At 52.5% G+C, this 16,681-nt stretch overlaps 5 protein-coding genes across 5 annotated transcripts; all 5 read right to left on the bottom strand.

Annotated features, from left to right (window-relative positions):
- Window positions 1-177: 177 nt before the first annotated feature.
- NEUTE1DRAFT_99957 (uncharacterized protein) lies at window positions 178-2,074 on the bottom strand (the record flags this gene model as incomplete). Its single annotated transcript, XM_009851704.1, has 2 exons — window positions 178-1,200; window positions 1,670-2,074. The coding sequence occupies 2 exons, from the start codon at window positions 2,072-2,074 to the stop codon at window positions 178-180; spliced, it is 1,428 nt and encodes a 475-aa protein (XP_009850006.1).
- Window positions 2,075-2,880: 806 nt separating this feature from the next.
- NEUTE1DRAFT_109277 (uncharacterized protein) lies at window positions 2,881-5,175 on the bottom strand (the record flags this gene model as incomplete). The annotated part of the gene is made up of 5 exons (XM_009851703.1): window positions 2,881-3,188; window positions 3,234-4,226; window positions 4,284-4,305; window positions 4,392-4,784; window positions 4,849-5,175. The coding sequence occupies 5 exons, from the start codon at window positions 5,173-5,175 to the stop codon at window positions 2,881-2,883; spliced, it is 2,043 nt and encodes a 680-aa protein (XP_009850005.1).
- A 327-nt stretch (window positions 5,176-5,502) lies between these two features.
- On the bottom strand, window positions 5,503-7,447 carry NEUTE1DRAFT_121537 (uncharacterized protein; the record flags this gene model as incomplete). Its single annotated transcript, XM_009851702.1, has 3 exons — window positions 5,503-6,849; window positions 6,923-6,962; window positions 7,271-7,447. The coding sequence occupies 3 exons, from the start codon at window positions 7,445-7,447 to the stop codon at window positions 5,540-5,542; spliced, it is 1,527 nt and encodes a 508-aa protein (XP_009850004.1).
- Window positions 7,448-9,742: 2,295 nt separating this feature from the next.
- On the bottom strand, window positions 9,743-12,302 carry NEUTE1DRAFT_61540 (uncharacterized protein; the record flags this gene model as incomplete). The annotated part of the gene is made up of 5 exons (XM_009851701.1): window positions 9,743-9,959; window positions 10,025-10,872; window positions 10,960-11,903; window positions 11,975-12,044; window positions 12,093-12,302. The coding sequence occupies 5 exons, from the start codon at window positions 12,300-12,302 to the stop codon at window positions 9,911-9,913; spliced, it is 2,121 nt and encodes a 706-aa protein (XP_009850003.1).
- A 697-nt stretch (window positions 12,303-12,999) lies between these two features.
- Window positions 13,000-15,542, bottom strand: NEUTE1DRAFT_109274 (uncharacterized protein; the record flags this gene model as incomplete). Its single annotated transcript, XM_009851700.1, has 3 exons — window positions 13,000-14,970; window positions 15,012-15,083; window positions 15,540-15,542. 3 exons carry the CDS (start codon window positions 15,540-15,542, stop codon window positions 13,000-13,002), a joined length of 2,046 nt encoding a protein of 681 aa, XP_009850002.1.
- Between the last annotated feature and the right edge of the window lie 1,139 nt (window positions 15,543-16,681).

The raw sequence follows: 16,681 nt of genomic DNA, 5'->3' as shown, positions 1-16,681 counted from the left end.
GACATCCAGGTCTCCATCATGACCATGCTGGTACAAACCGAAACTTGGTATCCCTTACACCCTTCACGTTTCAACCGACAGCGGAAAATACCCCCGGTCCTCTTGAGGGCTTCTCGAACAGTGAACTGGCGTCTCCCACTCTCCTTCAACACGTTCCCTGCCATTGGCTCTAAAACCTCAGTCCAAATCCTTCAACTTCTCTTCGAACTTCTCTCTCTGATGCTTGAGTCCCTTCATATCATGCTCCCATTTCTTTTCAATTTTCATGTACTTGATCTTGCGCTTCTCCTTAAGCATCATGAGCTCTAGCTTGTACTCCCTGTCAATCTTATCCATTCCGCGTTTCAAGTGCTTCTCAATGCGAGCCGATTTCCTTTCGAGATGACGGCACTTCCGCACCAACCTGGCTGCTTGCCTTTTGAGAACATCGGCATCTTTGTTACTAACTGGCGAAGAACAACCGAGATCACCTGAGATGTCGTCAGGAGAAACAGGAGGAGCGGTCTGGGCAGTGACGGCTGCAGTGGTAGCAGCAGAATTGTGAGCATCAACGCCATCAGCTGGGAGGACCGGTGTCAGACCGGCTTGTTCAGGAGTGGGGGCTCGAGGAGCGGAGGCGTTCGAGTTTGGATGGTAAACTGAAGGAACAGAAGACAAGGACTTGACCAAAGCCGAACTAAAGTCTTGGGAAACACCCCGTAGTGACTTTTCTGCTCGCTCTTGTGCCTTATGCTGCTTCAGCTCCATCTGCATAGGCGAGGGATTACTCGTGAGCGGAACAGACATGCTCCTCTGTGGATGTACAGCAGGAATGGAAATAGAGTCCTTGGCTTGAGGGTTTCCGTCTTTAGACGCTTGAGAGAGTTGTTGGGGACTGGCAGAAGGCAGGAGCTCTTGCTGGCTGAGAGCAGATCGAGAAGAAGTTGGAAACTTGGATGACAAGGAGTAGAAAGTTGCTGGCGGTTGTACAAATTGGGAAGTGCCTTCGTTCAACGTGGGATTGTTCTCGACTTGAGTGTCTCGACCGTCCTTTTCTTTGGATGGGTTCGAGCTTTTCATGTCATGATCGTCTTTATCCTTGCGCTCGATGGATTTATGGACAAGATTCGTTGTCGGTGCAGGTGGTGCTGAGGCGATAGTCGCGGTAGTAGTGGCACCTGTGACGAGAGGTCTGGCCATGGTGACAGCCGGTATATGATTCTGTTCACGGTACTTTTCGATGTTCCACTCAGCGGTATCCTCGCAAACCCAGCAATGGGTCGCTTGCTTTAACTCCCTCACTTCCACGGCAGCCTTCGCGCATTTCGAATGCATAGCTCTGGCGCATGTCTCGCAACGATATGAGGACTGCCAGGCATAAACAGACTGAAAGCATAGGATACAGGTCCCAGTCTGAGGCTTCCCATTGGTGAGAGGTATAACATAGACGGCGTAGCTATGGCGGTAAATAATCTCGAGCTCCGTGGGCAGAAATGCTGCTTGCCAGCGGAGTGGATCCGGGCATTCGAGCACATAGCGGAGGATATCTGAAAGTTGGTCGTTAGTTTCGAGATCAAGAGTATTCTTACAGGTGAGGCTATGAGGTATACAACTAACACATGATGTGCTGGCAATGAAACTGCATCAACTTTAGCCGAAGACCATGAGCCAAATTTGTGAATGAACTTACCTTGGATTGTGATGAACAGGTGCAAGTCGGTATCTCCTTGAAGGCAACAACATAGATTGATCCCTCCTTGTCGAGAAGGCTGAAGTCCTTCCTAAAAACCGTCCCGTCCGAGCAACTCTTGTCTTTGACCCGTACTATTAGGTAGGTAGAATACATTGCCAAGTGCTCACGTTTTTCACTGCCAGTGGCAAATTCAGGACTGCGGCACCAGGGAATTTTCCTAACTTCGGTGACGTGCTTCTGCTGGTATTTCTGTAGAAGACGTATCATGTCACTCCGGCTGGCTTCGTCGTTGGGAATGTTGCGCACTGAGCATTGCCCGTGCAATGTCGAGTCGCCGAACAGTGCCCATTTGGCGTCATCGGGAAACCTCGTCAGGAGGGGGTGCTCCTTCATATCCCCCATGACTCCTGTCAGCTGAGGTGATCTCTAGGCGTACGGAGAGGGATACGGTTGTGGCGGAAATCCCAGCAATGACAGGAACTACGCATCAAGAACGTAGGAAGGTAGCGAGGCCACAAGAGAAATGGTGATGCAACGACAGTGAAATTTGTTGTCCTGGTGCATGCGTGGTTGTGGGAGGAAGAGAGAAAGAAAACAAATCTGCCGCGTGCGCAGGGTCACAAAGTTGCGTAGGGCAAACAAAGTACCGCGCCCTGATTTGACGCGGGCCATTCACTCAGCTTGGGTTCGCTCTGGACTCACTTCAGAGGTCCGGTCCTGGAGGTGCTTCGGACAGGTCGGAGACAGGTACATTCTCATCGAGGAGGGGTACTTATCTGTTCACTGGGCCACGTCACGTCTTGAAGCACGCTCTTGCCTCTTGGGAAGGAGCGACTGCAAGCATTGATCTCGGAAGAGGCCTCACCTTGATATACCTTCCGCAAAAAGTAATGACGTTGGGGCATCTTGGGAATCAAGGAGTTTCCTGGGGGGGTCCAAAAGAGGGAAAGAGCTACCTATATTCTATCTATTCATTGACTGTTCCTCTCTTTCTTGACTGCGGCCCATTTTGATTCTGTACATGAACAGCCGATTGTCTGGTCCTTCTCAACTTCTGATATGTAACTCCTCTTGAATGCTTCGTTCTTCTGCTCTTACACCTCCATACGTCTTGGTATTTTCCATCTCCTTTAAGTTATTCACCAAACACACATTACCATTACACACCACTACCCTTTGTCTCTGCACAATGCCTGACCTCACCAGCCTCACTCATCACTGCCTGCCTTGTTTCGCTTCGCCAGAGCCTTGGCCTTTTTCTCCAGGCGCTTACTCTTCTTCGCGAGCCTCTTTAGCTCGCGATCCGCATGCTCACGGACATATGCTGACTCCCTAGCCAGGCTTTTGAGCTTGCGTGCCAACTTCGTTGCTTTTCTCTTCTCAATATTGCCGCTAACGCTGGCGCTGGCAGTAGCGGGGCTGGAAGCACGAGAGCCAGCAGGGACATCAGGACCAGGAGCCGGAACAACGACCGGAGGAACAGACGCCTCGACAGCCTGGGGAGCTGCGCTTGGAGCTGGAGCGACAGGTTCCTAAACCGAAGCAGCAGAGTCACGCGTACGAGTCGCAGAAGTGCGAGTCGCGGGGTCTTGTGGGCGACTGAGTGCAGACGATAAAGCACGGGAGGCAATGCTGGCTCCGGGTTGAGGTCTTCCGGCTTCCAAGTTGTGGACAGCCTGCCGGAAATTTCGCTGCTGCATCTGCAACAAAGCCTGTTCCGGGATGACCGGTACCGGCACGGGAGTGATGATCTGAGCTGGCACATTGACCTGTTGGCTACCCGCGGATATAGGAGCGGGCGTACGTCCCTGACTGCGACGAGGTGTGCGAGCTGGAGCTTCGGCGGCCGCGGCAAGACTCTGTCGGACTAGGCCAATGTCCTTGGCGGCTCTAGATGGTTGTTTGCGACGCAGCGGCGAGCTGGCGGGTTGTTGTTGCTGACGGCGCGGGGGTGAAGAGAGGAGTGATAGGCCAAGGGGAGGAGAGAATCTCTCTTGCTTGATCAAAACGGGGGGTGAGAGAGAGTGGCGCTGATTGATGGGCTGGCGAAGTGCATTATTGGGCTGCTCGCTTCTGCGGGACGCTTCCTCGTCAGGATCCTCATCCGAGGAGTCTTCTTCGCTGGAGCTTTCATCGTCCTCCTCAGATGCGTCACTCGAAGAGCTTGAAACATCGGGGTTCAAGTCTACGCCAGCAACAGCACGTCCTGGCTCGATCACTCTTCTTTCAACACGCTCCTGGCGCGAGTGAAAGTTTTGCCATTCATGACGGTCCAGGCAGACCGTGCATATATGTGTTCCAGGTGTCTGTCTATTGCTGGTGAGAACGAAAAGGCAGGGTATGTGCAGCCCTGTATCGCATGTAAGGCAAGACAGGTGATTTGCTTGGCCTTTGAAGCAGATTAGGCACAGTCCAGGGAAACCGGTGTACCGCTCGGGCGAATCCAGAGCCTTGACGGGGTGACTGCCTTTAAAGATGTCCAAGATCTCGGAGTCTAGAAACGCTCTTTGCCAACGGAGCGGCTCTGGGACGTTGAGAACGTACCGTAGAAGGTCTGCAGAGGAGTGTCAGTTGCCATCTTTGTGACATGCGATAGGTGGATGTAACGAACACATGATATGAACGCATTGGGGCTATGAGGATGTTTGGTTAGTAGGAACTTGCAAACAATAAAACATGACACAGGACACAATAAATCAAGGGCAAGAAATAGTCTTACCAAGTACTCGATGCAGGTGCAAGTAGGGCGGTTGTCGAAAGTAACGGTAAAAAGCTCAGGGGCTCCTTCTTGCGCGATCAGGAATGCCTTTCCCCTGACGCGACCATCCTCAACCTGACCGGTAACATCTCTGACCTCTACAAGCCGGAGATTCTCAACTTGAGCTCGATTCAAAAGCCTCGAGTAGCTGGGCTCAAAGGGCCTGAACATCCAGGGCTCTGGCCTTAGCTCTACCACGCGTGTGGTGTGGTGGTATCTCAATAGATGCTCTTGAAGCTGCCTCTTTGTTTTTCCTTCGAATGGCAGGTTGCGTGCCGTACATTGTTCCTGGAGGACTCCGAGATTGTACTTCCGCCAAGGGGCGTCGTTTGGCAAATAAGTTGACCTAGGTGCCTCCGTTGTCGCTTTGTGCACAGTGGGTGTCCCTTTAGAGGAGGATTGGTATCGGATATCCTACCCGATCAAGGAAGAAGTGGGAGCCAGTGTTGAGAAAAGAAGGCGACGTTCCGGACAACTCTGCGAAGCGGGAGTTTAGATTGGTGCTCTTGGAGTGGAAGTTGTGCAAGCTCAAGGGAAAACCCACGGCAGATTTTGTGCGCGGAGGGGCAGGACCGTCGAAGTCCCGGGCTTCCAGTCTCATGCCAGGCTGCCAGCTGCCACGACTACCGGCTCGCCCATTGCCCCAGGCAACCGGTCTGGGAGTATGTCCGGGAAGCACCCCGATTACTTGGGGGCCACCAGTGAATGGTGATGCCCACCGTTTCATCCCAACTGCATAGGACATGGTGAATGGCGGTAGATAACTGGACGTGGCCGGACCAGAGTTGACACCCTTACTTTGTAGTCAACCGCCATATCCCGGCTGAGTACCCTCCTGTTGGTTGATTGGAGAGAAAGAGACTGGAATAAGCAAGTAGGCGTGAAGACTTGAAGCCAAAAACAACGTCTATTTCTAGTTCTCGCAATAGAAGTCTTTCCAACGCACACCAGGAGCCGTGTTCAAGATATCACATCTTGACAAAATCAGAGAAAACCACAGAACAAATATGATCCAAGAAAAAAGAAAAAGGAAAAAGAAAAAGCACTCCTCATTCGCTCCATTTTCGAACTTCTACTTCCTCGCACAACATTATAGACAGCTCGTTCACTCAATCCCCTCCTCTCGCCAAAGCCCTCTTCTCCGCCTTCTCCTTAATTTTCCAAATCTTCTTTTCAACTCTCTCAATTTTCCGATCTTTCCTCTCGGCTTCTGTGTAGTAATAATCTGCCTCCCTCTCTAGATGCTCTAACTTTGCTTCAAGCCGCTTGAGACTGCGCGCTAGCTTGGCGGCCTTCCTGTCAGTGGTGTTGTTGTCTTTGTTGTTGTTAGTATTATCAAGAGTGGCTGTGATGATTGTATTGGCACCGACAAGAGCTGAGCCAGGAACATCGGCATTATTTGCCTGTTCATTGGCGAAACCAGCGACTTCAGGAGCGTCCGTAGAGCGGCCTCTGGAATTTCCAGGAGGATTGACGGCACTTTCGTCAGCTTGGGTAGCTGTGCTTATGGGTGGAGGTGAGGATTGAATGGAAGAATGAGCACCGCTACCAGCAGCAGAAGCAGCAGGACTCGCCCAAAGATCCTCAAATACCAGCTTCTTGGCGATGGGCGTCTGTTTTGCTGCTGCTCGGCTGCTTACTTCTACCCGGGCAGGGCCAGGGAGTTCCGAGACCCTTACCTCAGTGATGACGGGACGAATGGCTCGCACCTTTGCCTGCGCCTGCTGCTGCTGTTTTTGTTGTTTATACTTTTGCTCATCTTGTCGTTGTCGTTGCTCATCTTGTCGTTGTCGTTGCTCGCTTTGCTCCTGTTGTTGTTGTTGTTTTTGTTCTTGCTGTTCTCGTGCCTGCTGGTGCATCTCCTGCCAAATGAGCGCCGGGACCCCTGGGAGCGGCGTCGATGTGCACCTTTGCTGTGCTGCGCTGTGTGGCTCCTGCAGGGTGGTCCTTCGCTCTATGGAGTCGGGTGATACAGCCTCCGATTGAATAGCACCCGTTATCGATCGGTCCGATCCGGCTGGTGCCCTGATGCTGGCTGGGGAGGCGGGGATGGGGACAGGTATGGCAACAGCCAGGGAGACCTGAGACCGACCAAAGTACTTCTCAACGGCCAAGGCGGTCTTGTCCAAGCAGAGGAGGCATTGACTGGCTTGCGCAGGATCGCATGTTCTCTTCTTCCTCAAGGCTTTGAGGCAGAATGGATGTGTTGGCAATCCGCACAAACTGCAAGGGACATTCAGTTCATGCGTCTTATGCACAGCAAAACATATGACGCATTGCTTTCCTTGACGGTAACGGTCTGGCTTGAGACGACTAAGGGCGGCGTGGCTTTTTTTGTAGATGTATTCGAGTTCTGAAGTCAGGTAGGCTTCTTGCCAGAGAAGAAGCTCCGGGGTGTTGAAAACTTTGCGAAGGAGATCTATATGCAGGTATTACAATTAGCCTTTGTCCTTGGAAAGCAGCTCAGGGGTAGCAAAAGCCTGATCACGAACATTCGACATGGAGGCAGGGAGAATCTTGCAGAAAGTGTCTCTAAAAAGGACTAAGTCAGCAAGGAGCTGTGGTTTGAGAGTGTATTCGAAATGCAAGCCGCGTTTACTTACGCCACAAGAGCAAGACGGTTTATTGGTAAAGTCAATTTGAACGCGAGCAAAGGTTTCAGTATCACCCTTATAGTTCGTGATTCGATGGGTCGCGAACGTGAAACGCATCTTGAAACAAACACGAAAGGTGCTCAAGTCCTCAACAAGTACTATGGGAAGTATTGGTTTTGTCGAGCATCCGTAATCCGTCCCCCAGGAGGGAAATGATAATTCCAGCCGCAAAGGACAAGGTCTGACCTCGGTGGTATGGGTACGCTGGTAGTCGAGCAGTCGCTGTCGAAGCACGGATTTGGTACCGGAAACAGGAAGGTACCGCTTCGCACATTGTTTCTTCAAATCGTCTTTCGAGAGCCACGTGAACTCGTCCCAAGGGAAGTCATCCGGCAGCCAGTCTGCGTCAATAATGCAACTCATGGTCCGGTGTTACGGCTCGTTTGCGGGTTCTTAGGTAGGAATGAATAGCGCGTGTTGGCAAGTTTGTTGAAAAACGAGTGTCTAAAAAGAAAAACGTCAACAACGCTTCAAGTATTGGCGACGGCGAGGTTCCGACAATGATAAGGTTGCGACGACGGCAGGGTTGGGGATGTGCACGATCAGCAATAGCGAAACGCGTCAACGGGAACTTAGGCAATTGAAAGCCAGCAATGAAATTGAAAGAGCAGAGTATGTGCAACAGTTGAAACACTGGTGAGATTCTAATATGGCGACGACGTTGAGTTTGCAGGGGACGATGATGTTGTGGCGAAGGTGATGTTGTGAAAACGCCGAGGTTGTGACGACGACGAGGTTGAGGATGTAGGTACGCATGCAGGAAAATTTGCGAGCGGGGAAACAATAAATCACGTGATTGAATGTGTCTGAACATTTTGGCTGGACAGCCAATGATGGACAGGTTGGGATAAGTGCGGGTGTCAAGAAGCCAAAACCATAGGGAGTTGCGAGGACGGTGAGGCTGGGGATGTGGGCACGCATGCAGAAAGAACTTGCGGAGCGGGAAGCAAAACATGACGTGGAAGGCAAACGGGCTGGTTTTTCCGGAGTCCTCTGGAGACGAGGTCGTGACGAGTCCTAAATAGATTTGAAATTAATTAAAAATTGATTTGGAATAAATTTAAGACCAGTTTTCAGAACCACTTCGTCTCGGCCCTTCCTGAAGTACTCTCGACATATGTTAGACATATGAACGATATATTGTTAAAGTTCGCGGATTTCGCAACCATCAATCTCCTCTAAACGCCGGTCAGGTGGCAGATCTATGTAAAGTAAGCCCAAACCTGTACATTTGAAACTCATCCATATCAGGATAGTGGGCAATATCCCCGAGTTGTCACCAACTGGACAGACATATATGCTTGTATATGCTGGGTTAAGGGGTGCCATATTCTGCCTTACCGGGCGCTTAGGAAGGGGATTGACGGTTGCGGAAAGGTGGCCTGCGGTGGCCAGACCAGGAGACCCGGAGGCCGAGTTCGAAGGCCAAGAGAGTGACCGGGCGTATTAGACATAGACCCCCGAACCACCTCCACGATGTGGCACTTGCCACGCGGTCATCAGACATATGACACGACATATGATGAACATATGTGCCACATATGTGAAAAAGGGGAGAGTTAACCCAAGGTGAGCAGACATCTCAGACACCAGAAGACCGGGAGACTCACCGAATCTGAGGGTCCAGCGGGCTACTAGACGCGTCTGAACCTCCGAATTACCCTTCACGAGGTGGCTTTTGCCGCTACGTCTTCCCAGACACTTGCCAATAGACCGTGAGGAAGCAGAAGTCAACCCATGAGCGGTCGTCAATCAGTTAGACAGACATATAGACAAGACAAGGCTCTTTTCCTCGAGGCTATGATACTTGCCACTAGCATCTTCTCGGACACTTGCCAACAGACCACGAACAGGCAGCATCAGACCCACTCACACCACAGATAACTATCAGTCCAAGTACAGTGATAGTAAAAACAATACTGTCCCCATCCTCACATATCCAATGTGGTAAGGGGGGACAGTTATTTTTGACTATGAGGTCAGGTACACAAGCCTCTACCCCCAAGCTGCCCTTCGTAATACGACACTTACCACTCCCATCTTCACGAAGCCCCCAACTCACCTACAATACACGAAGAAGCATAAGTACACCCAAGACACCCATCAGACAGAAAGGTAGACCAGACCAGACCAGACTCTTTCTCTGCCTCGACCCTATATACTGAGATATAGCACTAGCCACTCCATCATCCTCGAGCTCACCTCCAACGTCCACCATCAAGTTCACGAACAAACAAACAGCCAGACGTTCAACCTGCTTAACCACAGTCCCAAGACATGACATGGATGGCACTTGCCAACTTCTACATGTCAGCACGAGAATAACCACCCTACAATCATCCGCAACAAAAGAAACGTAGCCCAGGGCAGAGGAAGATAACGTGATGGAGAAAGAGCAAGGAACGTAAAAGAAATTCGAGCCCATACCACACACAATCCACTTGTCATATTTGCTTGTTGACCATCGTATACAAAACGAGAAAAGACAAGATAGGATAGGATATCACCCAAGCCAAAAGGATAGAGAAACCTAAACTTGGCCATGTTCCTTTCAACAACACTTTCTTTTTTTCTGACGCCTGCCAAGTGTAAGCATAAGTGTGAGCATAACGTGTAAAATGATTCAAACGACCAGCCAGCCAGCCAGCCAGCCAGCCAGCCAGCACGAGTACCTCCTCATCCATTCATTTCGTACATCTCTTATCCTCCCTCCTTTCAAGAACATCATCAGCTGTCTGTCTGTCCACCAACTCGGCCACCCACCCAATCAATGGTATATCATCCTCTTTCGATTTCAGACATCAGAAGGCAAACCAAAGTCCGCCTTTACCACCCCAACATAGAATGCAACCTAATCCCCTTAGGACCCAACTCACTATTTTTTTGGGTATCTCGTTAGCATAAACGCTTTCACCAGTTCCTTTTATAGGGAATACTCACTTATAATCAACCCTACTCAAACTCATATACCGCTGCATCTCCAACCCCTGCGCATCAAAATTATGTATGCAAAATGCCATCCTCGCGGCCACCTGCGCGCCAAGGAACATGGCCTCCTCGAACCCGTTCTTGGTCCACTCGCTCAAATACGTCGGCAGCTGCGCCAACTTGATATTCGTCGGCGTCTGGCTGTGGAAGTGATGCTGACCCAGCTGGCTTCCCTCCGCCCCTCCCTGGAATCCCTGAGCACCGCCGGGTCCTACGCTGAGGTTCGCATTCGCAGCCGCGGCGGAAGTGGCGGCTTGTAGTAGCGAGCCGGACTGCGCACCGCCTGGGCCGCTGGCGATAGGCGTCGAAGCCCCTCCTGGACCGGGCGTGCCGGCTGTGGGTGTGCCGATGTTGGAGGGCAGTTCGGAGGTGAAGATGGTTGCGCTCGAGGGGGAGATGAGGTGGCGGGCTTGTAGGGTTTGGAGAATGTTTTCCTTGAGACCGCGGATGCGGGCGCCGTTGCCGACGAAGACGAGGGATTCCCAGCAGGGAGGGCGCATGTACATGTCGTCGATGGACTGGACGGCGTTGTAGATGGCGGTGACGATACGGTCGATCTCGGCGCGGTCGGCGAACTCGAAGCGCTCGAGGCCGACTTCGATGTCGCGCCGGATCCGCTTGGTTTGGCGCTCGGTGGGGACGGGGCCTTCTGGTGTGGGAGGGGCGGGGGCAGCAGCGGGCTCGGGGGCATTTGGCGCTTCGGCAGGCTGGGGCGCTTCAGTGGCGGGTTCTGGTGCGGGTTCGGATGGTTTCTCTTCGGGCTTCTTGTCCTCCGTAGCAGGGGCGTCCGGTTTTTGCTCCTCGGTCTTGGCATCATCCTTGTTTTCCTCATCCTTCTTCTCGGCTCCTTCCGCTGGTGGTGCCGCGGGCGCATCAGCCATCTCAACATCCTTAGCACCCTCTGTCGTCGCTAATACAGGCTGTGCGGCCGGTGCTGGTGCCGGTGCTGGCGGAGCAGGCTGAACAATCGGGACCTCCTCGGTAACGTACTCCTCAAAGTGGAAAACGTTCTTCACCCTCTTAGAGTTGGGCAACCTCATCACTCTATTCGCCTCCGCCTCTTTGTCCTTGCCCTTCTTCTTCGCCTTCTCCTGCTTCTCCTTCTCCTTCTTGGCCAAGAACTCCCTGGTCTGACCTGTAGCCACGATATTCGCAACATCGAGCACGCCCTCATCATCCACCAAGTTTCCTTCAGCGTCGTAGATAGGTTCGTCAGCAACCGGTTCGACAATCTTCGGTCCTTCTGTCGTAGTGCCCGAAGCCGCTGCAGCGGCCGCCGCTCCGGTAGTAATAGTAGGAGCCGCAGCAACAGGGACATCCTCGGTAGGGAGATCCATCAGCTTCGGCTTGTCCGGCGCGTAAGGCAGCACTTCGCAAATGTTACTCTTCTTTAGTTGCTCGGCCATGTCGCGGTTGAACCCGTTGATCTTATCCTTCAGTAGCTGCTGCAGTTTCCGTGTGAAGACCTCTCCACCGCTGATTTCCCTTTCCTCTTCTGCGCTGTTCTCTGGCCACCCCGGCCCAACATCCCGATGTGCCACGATCCTGCTGTCGTAGATACACGTCACGTCGACCTTCTCAAACCCGATATCGACAACTGTCATGTTGGGCCACTTGAGGCCGTACTGCGTCGCGATGGCGGAGTTGATCAGACACAGGGCGGGTGTCTTGGTCTTTTCGAATATGTAACGAGCCAAGGTTTCGCAGTCTGGGCGTGTCCATTGCGGAGAGGCCATGAGCATTATGGGCGTGTTGTGGTATGTAGTGGTTAGGCTAGAGTGGACGTGTTCGAGGAAGGCGAGGAAGGCGTCCATTACGACGATGTGGCCGCCTATGTGCATGGTTCTGTCAGTTCCTTTCCACTCCCTCCAAACAACCAGCAGCAGACTAGTCAATACTCACCCTGGATAGGATAAACAGCCCCCTCGTCCGAGTCCTGGTCCTCGACATATTCCCACTTGTCTTCTTCCTTCTTTTCCCCTTCTGGCTTTGCTTCTTCTGGTTCCTGTTCTCCCTCGACCACAGGCGCAGGCACAGCGGCAGCCTTCTTCTGCTTATAAGTATGGTAGGGCCTCCATTGACCCGTCTCTTCGTCTCTAAACATGCGCGTCGGAAAACGGTGGGCGGGCGGACTGAGTTCTCCACAACCGAGCTGGGCCATGGTTGTCGAACTGCCAGGACAGATGACGAGGACTTGCTCTTCTCGCCATTTGCCTGTTTGGCCTGACATGGTGGTGGGTGAATTATTGTTGACTTTGCGTTAACTGTGTGTTTTGTTGGTGATGGTTGGAGCGTGTCGTACTCGATTGGTATTGCTGCTATTGTCGTAATGTAAATTACTTATGCGATCGGGGTAAATACGTTGTTGGGCTGGTGGGTAATGCTGAAATGTCGAGGGAGTGATGTTCCCGGACTGAAGCTGTCGCAAAGTCGCGAAAGTTGACGGAGCTCTCTCGTTGGCGGCGCGGGCAAGCAGCTGTGCAGTGAGTGGGAAACGAGCGAGGTTGACGGGTGGAACGCGCTTTGGCTGCGAATTGGCGAGTTCAGTTGCCTGCCCGCGCTCACAAATTTTGGGGAGCTTCGTTGGGACGCTGAGCCAAGCTCGCTTACATAAGACCACTTTCTTTCCCTAAGGCTCCACTATGTCACTAACATTGACTTTACCCCTGAACGTCGCCAGGGAAACGCCGTGACGTCGACGTCGTGGCAGCCAGCCAGCGTTACATGATGCTATCACCAAAAAGGCAGTATGGATAATTGCTGGTGGATTATTCTTCATCTTCAAAACCTATGTCTGGTCGTATTCAGGCAAAGTGAAATGAATGCTCAACTATGGATATTCAGCGTACCCGTTCACGTTGTTTCGTGCACCTTTGCCTTCCTGTTCCCAGCCTTACGATTCCCAGAGTTTCCCATAATCTGCATTGTCACGCCTCCAAAATATGTTCCAGGATAAAATCAAACAACTCCGCCAGCGTCGGCACCCGCCAACTCCCATGCGCATACATCTTATCCATCCTCGCCGCCGCATTCGGGTCAATCGCCATGCCCGTCTCCAAGAACACCTTCTCGGCGCCCGTCAACTCCCTATTCTCCGTTTCGAACCACTTCCTCTCCGCCTCCTCCTTGGCCTGCTTCAGCACCAGCTCCGTATTCTCAGCCTCCCACAAATTGCACTTGGTGCACTTGTCGCACTTTCTTCCATCACCCTCCGGTCTAAAGTGGTCGCAAAAGTGCCTGTACCCCACGTCTGGGCCGTCCCCGTCCCCGCCAATGTCCTTTCGACAGACGTAGCACATCTTGTATCCGCACGGACAAGTGAGCTTGTTGCAGCCGGCTGTTTTGACAAAAGAGGTATTGCAGCGGGGACAGACACGCTTGACGGCCATGCTCATGGCTTGCTCTACTTGTGTGCGCAAGGCGACGAGGGAGGACTCGTTGCAGACGTGTATGTCAACCCATTCTTTGCTGCATGAGAGACACGAGTTGCGTTGGCACTCGGGGTTTCGGCAGGTAAACTTGGACCCGCGACGGCGGCGCTGGAGACGCTGGCGCGCGGCGTGATATTCTTGGGATAAGGGTATTACTATATCTTGCTTGTAACTTAGCAGGACCGTAATTATTCCGATTATCAGGACCAGAGGTAGTATAAAGGGAATGAACCCAATGCACAGGACAGTGAACATGAGCTGAAAGGCGTTCTTCCTAAGGGAGTGGTGAGGCAGTGGGTTAGGAGGCTCGTATATCTCGTTGACTTCGGCGTAGGAACAGAAAGGGCAGCGGACAAGTGGGAGTCCGCTGACTACGAGACTGTGCTCGGCTAGACGTTGCTCAAACTTGTGCATGATCCCGGCGCCCTTTTTGAACTCAAGCATGGCCCGGTGCATCTGTTCTTGAGAGATACACCCTTTGCACCCGCTTCCTTCAACAGCTGGACAACGTAGTGTGCCAGTTTCCGTGTTAATGGTGGACTGCCAGCCTTGTCCGAACACGGCTTCCGAGAGGGTATGATGGACACAGCGAAAGCAGATGGTATGTCCGTCAACGTTGCATGACACAATCTCTTCGAACGTAGCTTCGGTAAAGCAGCACGAGCACTCAAACATGCTTTCTAGCGCCTCCGCTTCTTTGGTGTTGAGCTCTGCCGCTAGGCTGTGATCCTTGTCTTCCCTTTCCTGACGTGCCTGTTTGAGGATCGGAAGAATGAGTGCTTCGTAGAGCTCCTTATCTAGTTCGGCATTGCCCGTGGTCTTGATACAGGGCACAATAGAGCCCTTGCCAGATGATTTCCAGATGACAAGCGGGTGTGTTGCTGCCTCGGTGCCCGATACAGATTTTCTGCGTAGGAATAGAGACGAGATGGCAAACCGCCAGGATTTGGACGAAAGGCTGACCAGTGTCGGACGGGCATCCGGGTACCAGTAATTGTTCTCGGCGAGGACTGCAGTGATGGTCGATCGGGACAATCCTTTGAACTCTTGCCATGCAAGTTTTTCGACTGCGCTTCTGTACTCCTTGCTTCGAAACTTGTGCCTTGAGGGGACCGAGACTGGCTCAGCTGTGGCTGGCACGTTGCGAGGCATCTCTTCGGCGGCTCTCCAGCGACCCTTGACCCAAGTAACCTTGTTTTGAATGAGAGCGTTTGCGACCAGGGCGAGTCTCGATTCGCCGTCGAAGCTGGAGAGCATCTCTCGGAAGACGTCTATCTGTATATCGGGGAAGACGGCCGAGAGGGCATCGAGAGAGGCGTTGAGTTCGTGGAGATCGGGAGCGTCTGGGGGTAACGGTAGGAGGTGCGCCTCGTCAGATATAAACTCCCGGTTGGGCTGAGGAGTGTTCGCATCGGAGCGTGCGCCCGGCATGATTGCGGTATGATTCGGCGCAAGAAGTTGATAAGGCTGCGCGGGGTTTGTCCGGTCGGTATAGCAGTATGTCGTACCGATGGCGTAAGCTTGGGGCTGTGGATGGATATCTTGGTCGCGATGGTTACCGAATCAGGAGCTTCACTATGCTACTGCAGGTCAACAGTGTGGTCGTCAGGATCAGGTCCAACCATTGATGATGTCCATGGCGCAAGCGCAACCGCGGTCTCGGTGTCGATGTTATTGTCGCGTGAATATGGTTGGCTAGGCAGGTTTGGTCGTATGGTCGATGGTCTCGGTGTCGGTTATGGTAACGAGTGGCGGGCTGAACCTTTCGACGAGAGTGAGGGGAGGCAGCTGATGGAAATGTCGGGTCAGGTCGAGCAAGAGAACTGATTGACATGGAAGAAGTTCCTGCCGTTCCCATCAGCCCGAACTCAGCTGCTCACATGGTGGCAGAGGGGAAAGGAACACTCAAAGCGGGCAGTTGCTGTGACTGGCTGGCTGGAGGGGAAAAGAGTTGGCCGGACATCCAATCGCTCTTCTCGTCTCCAACGGAAATGACAGACAGCAAAACATTGTCATTACCTTGGTTTGTTACGTACCATCGTGTCCCGATATTCCGTCCTTGGTATTGCCGGCCCCGAGACAGTCCCCTCCCCGTGCCCGTATAGTGTACACTATGCATCCGTTGGCCCCTAAAAGAGGGCGTGGATAGTGGATATAATTGTTAGTGTATGTCCCGTCGGGAGCGGGCAAGGGAATTGGCGGGGCAGCCGGGGGCATCTCAGCATTCCCCACCTTCGGCCCCGTTTTATTGACTTTTTTGACGTTGCATTTGGGTTTTCCTTCCCCTTTGACAGCTCAGAATCATCACCGCCTCCAGTAGCGCAGAGAACGGCAGAGTAGCGCAGACCAAAGCGGCGGCCACGATCAGGCACGCAGCCAAAAGAGCGGAGGTTACACTGGGCTTGCGGATCCGGCGATACATACTGCATGTCACTGGCCTTGCACGAGGCTAATGAAAAAAAAAAAAAAAAAAAAAAAAAAAAGGCGGAGGGAGGGATTCCATGCCGTGAGCCATGGTTCCACCAGACCACCCAGAGGAGGGCGATCATCGAGTAACGACACGAGGAAGAGGGGCTGCCGAGTACATACTTGCTCTAGTATAATGTGAGAGTACGAGAGGGGGGTTGTGCTTATGCAAGTCATGGTTGATGGTGTTGACCTCCCATTCAGCTACCTAGAACTAGCAGCGCCCCTTCTCGTCCGCTCGGAACTGACTTGAGACTCTGACCGAGAGACCCAAATGGCTGGTTGGTTCCTCTTCCTCTCTGTACACTAGTAAAACCCCCAAGTCGAAACCCGGATCAGAGAGCGGAAAGCGGACGAACATGATCCCATCCTGCAACACAGATAAACAGACAGGCCTCGGACGAGCAGGCCATCTGGCCACCCATCATGTATGTCTCAACCTTGTGTGATTGCAAGATGCAGCTGTTGATTCTCTTCGTTCCGATTGTGGTATCCTTTCCGGTTGGATGCTTTGGGATATCGGCCGGAGCAGTCCCTCCAGCTGAACTCACATCTTCCGGACTAAACAACTGGGTCACGGATGGGGCGTGAAGGTGGCATTGAAGTATGACATTGTGAGGCAGAAAGCAACAAGCGAAAGGGGGAACAACTACGATTTATTTACCTGAAGCTCTCACCGACTTGTGCTTGCCAGGAACATGAAACGAAATAG

This window comes from Neurospora tetrasperma (assembly GCF_000213175.1).
Source record: "Neurospora tetrasperma FGSC 2508 unplaced genomic scaffold NEUTE1scaffold_2, whole genome shotgun sequence".
Taxonomy (NCBI): Eukaryota; Fungi; Ascomycota; class Sordariomycetes; order Sordariales; family Sordariaceae; genus Neurospora; species Neurospora tetrasperma.
Note: the sequence above shows the minus strand (reverse complement) of the source record. Positions and strands in the feature narration are given on the sequence as shown.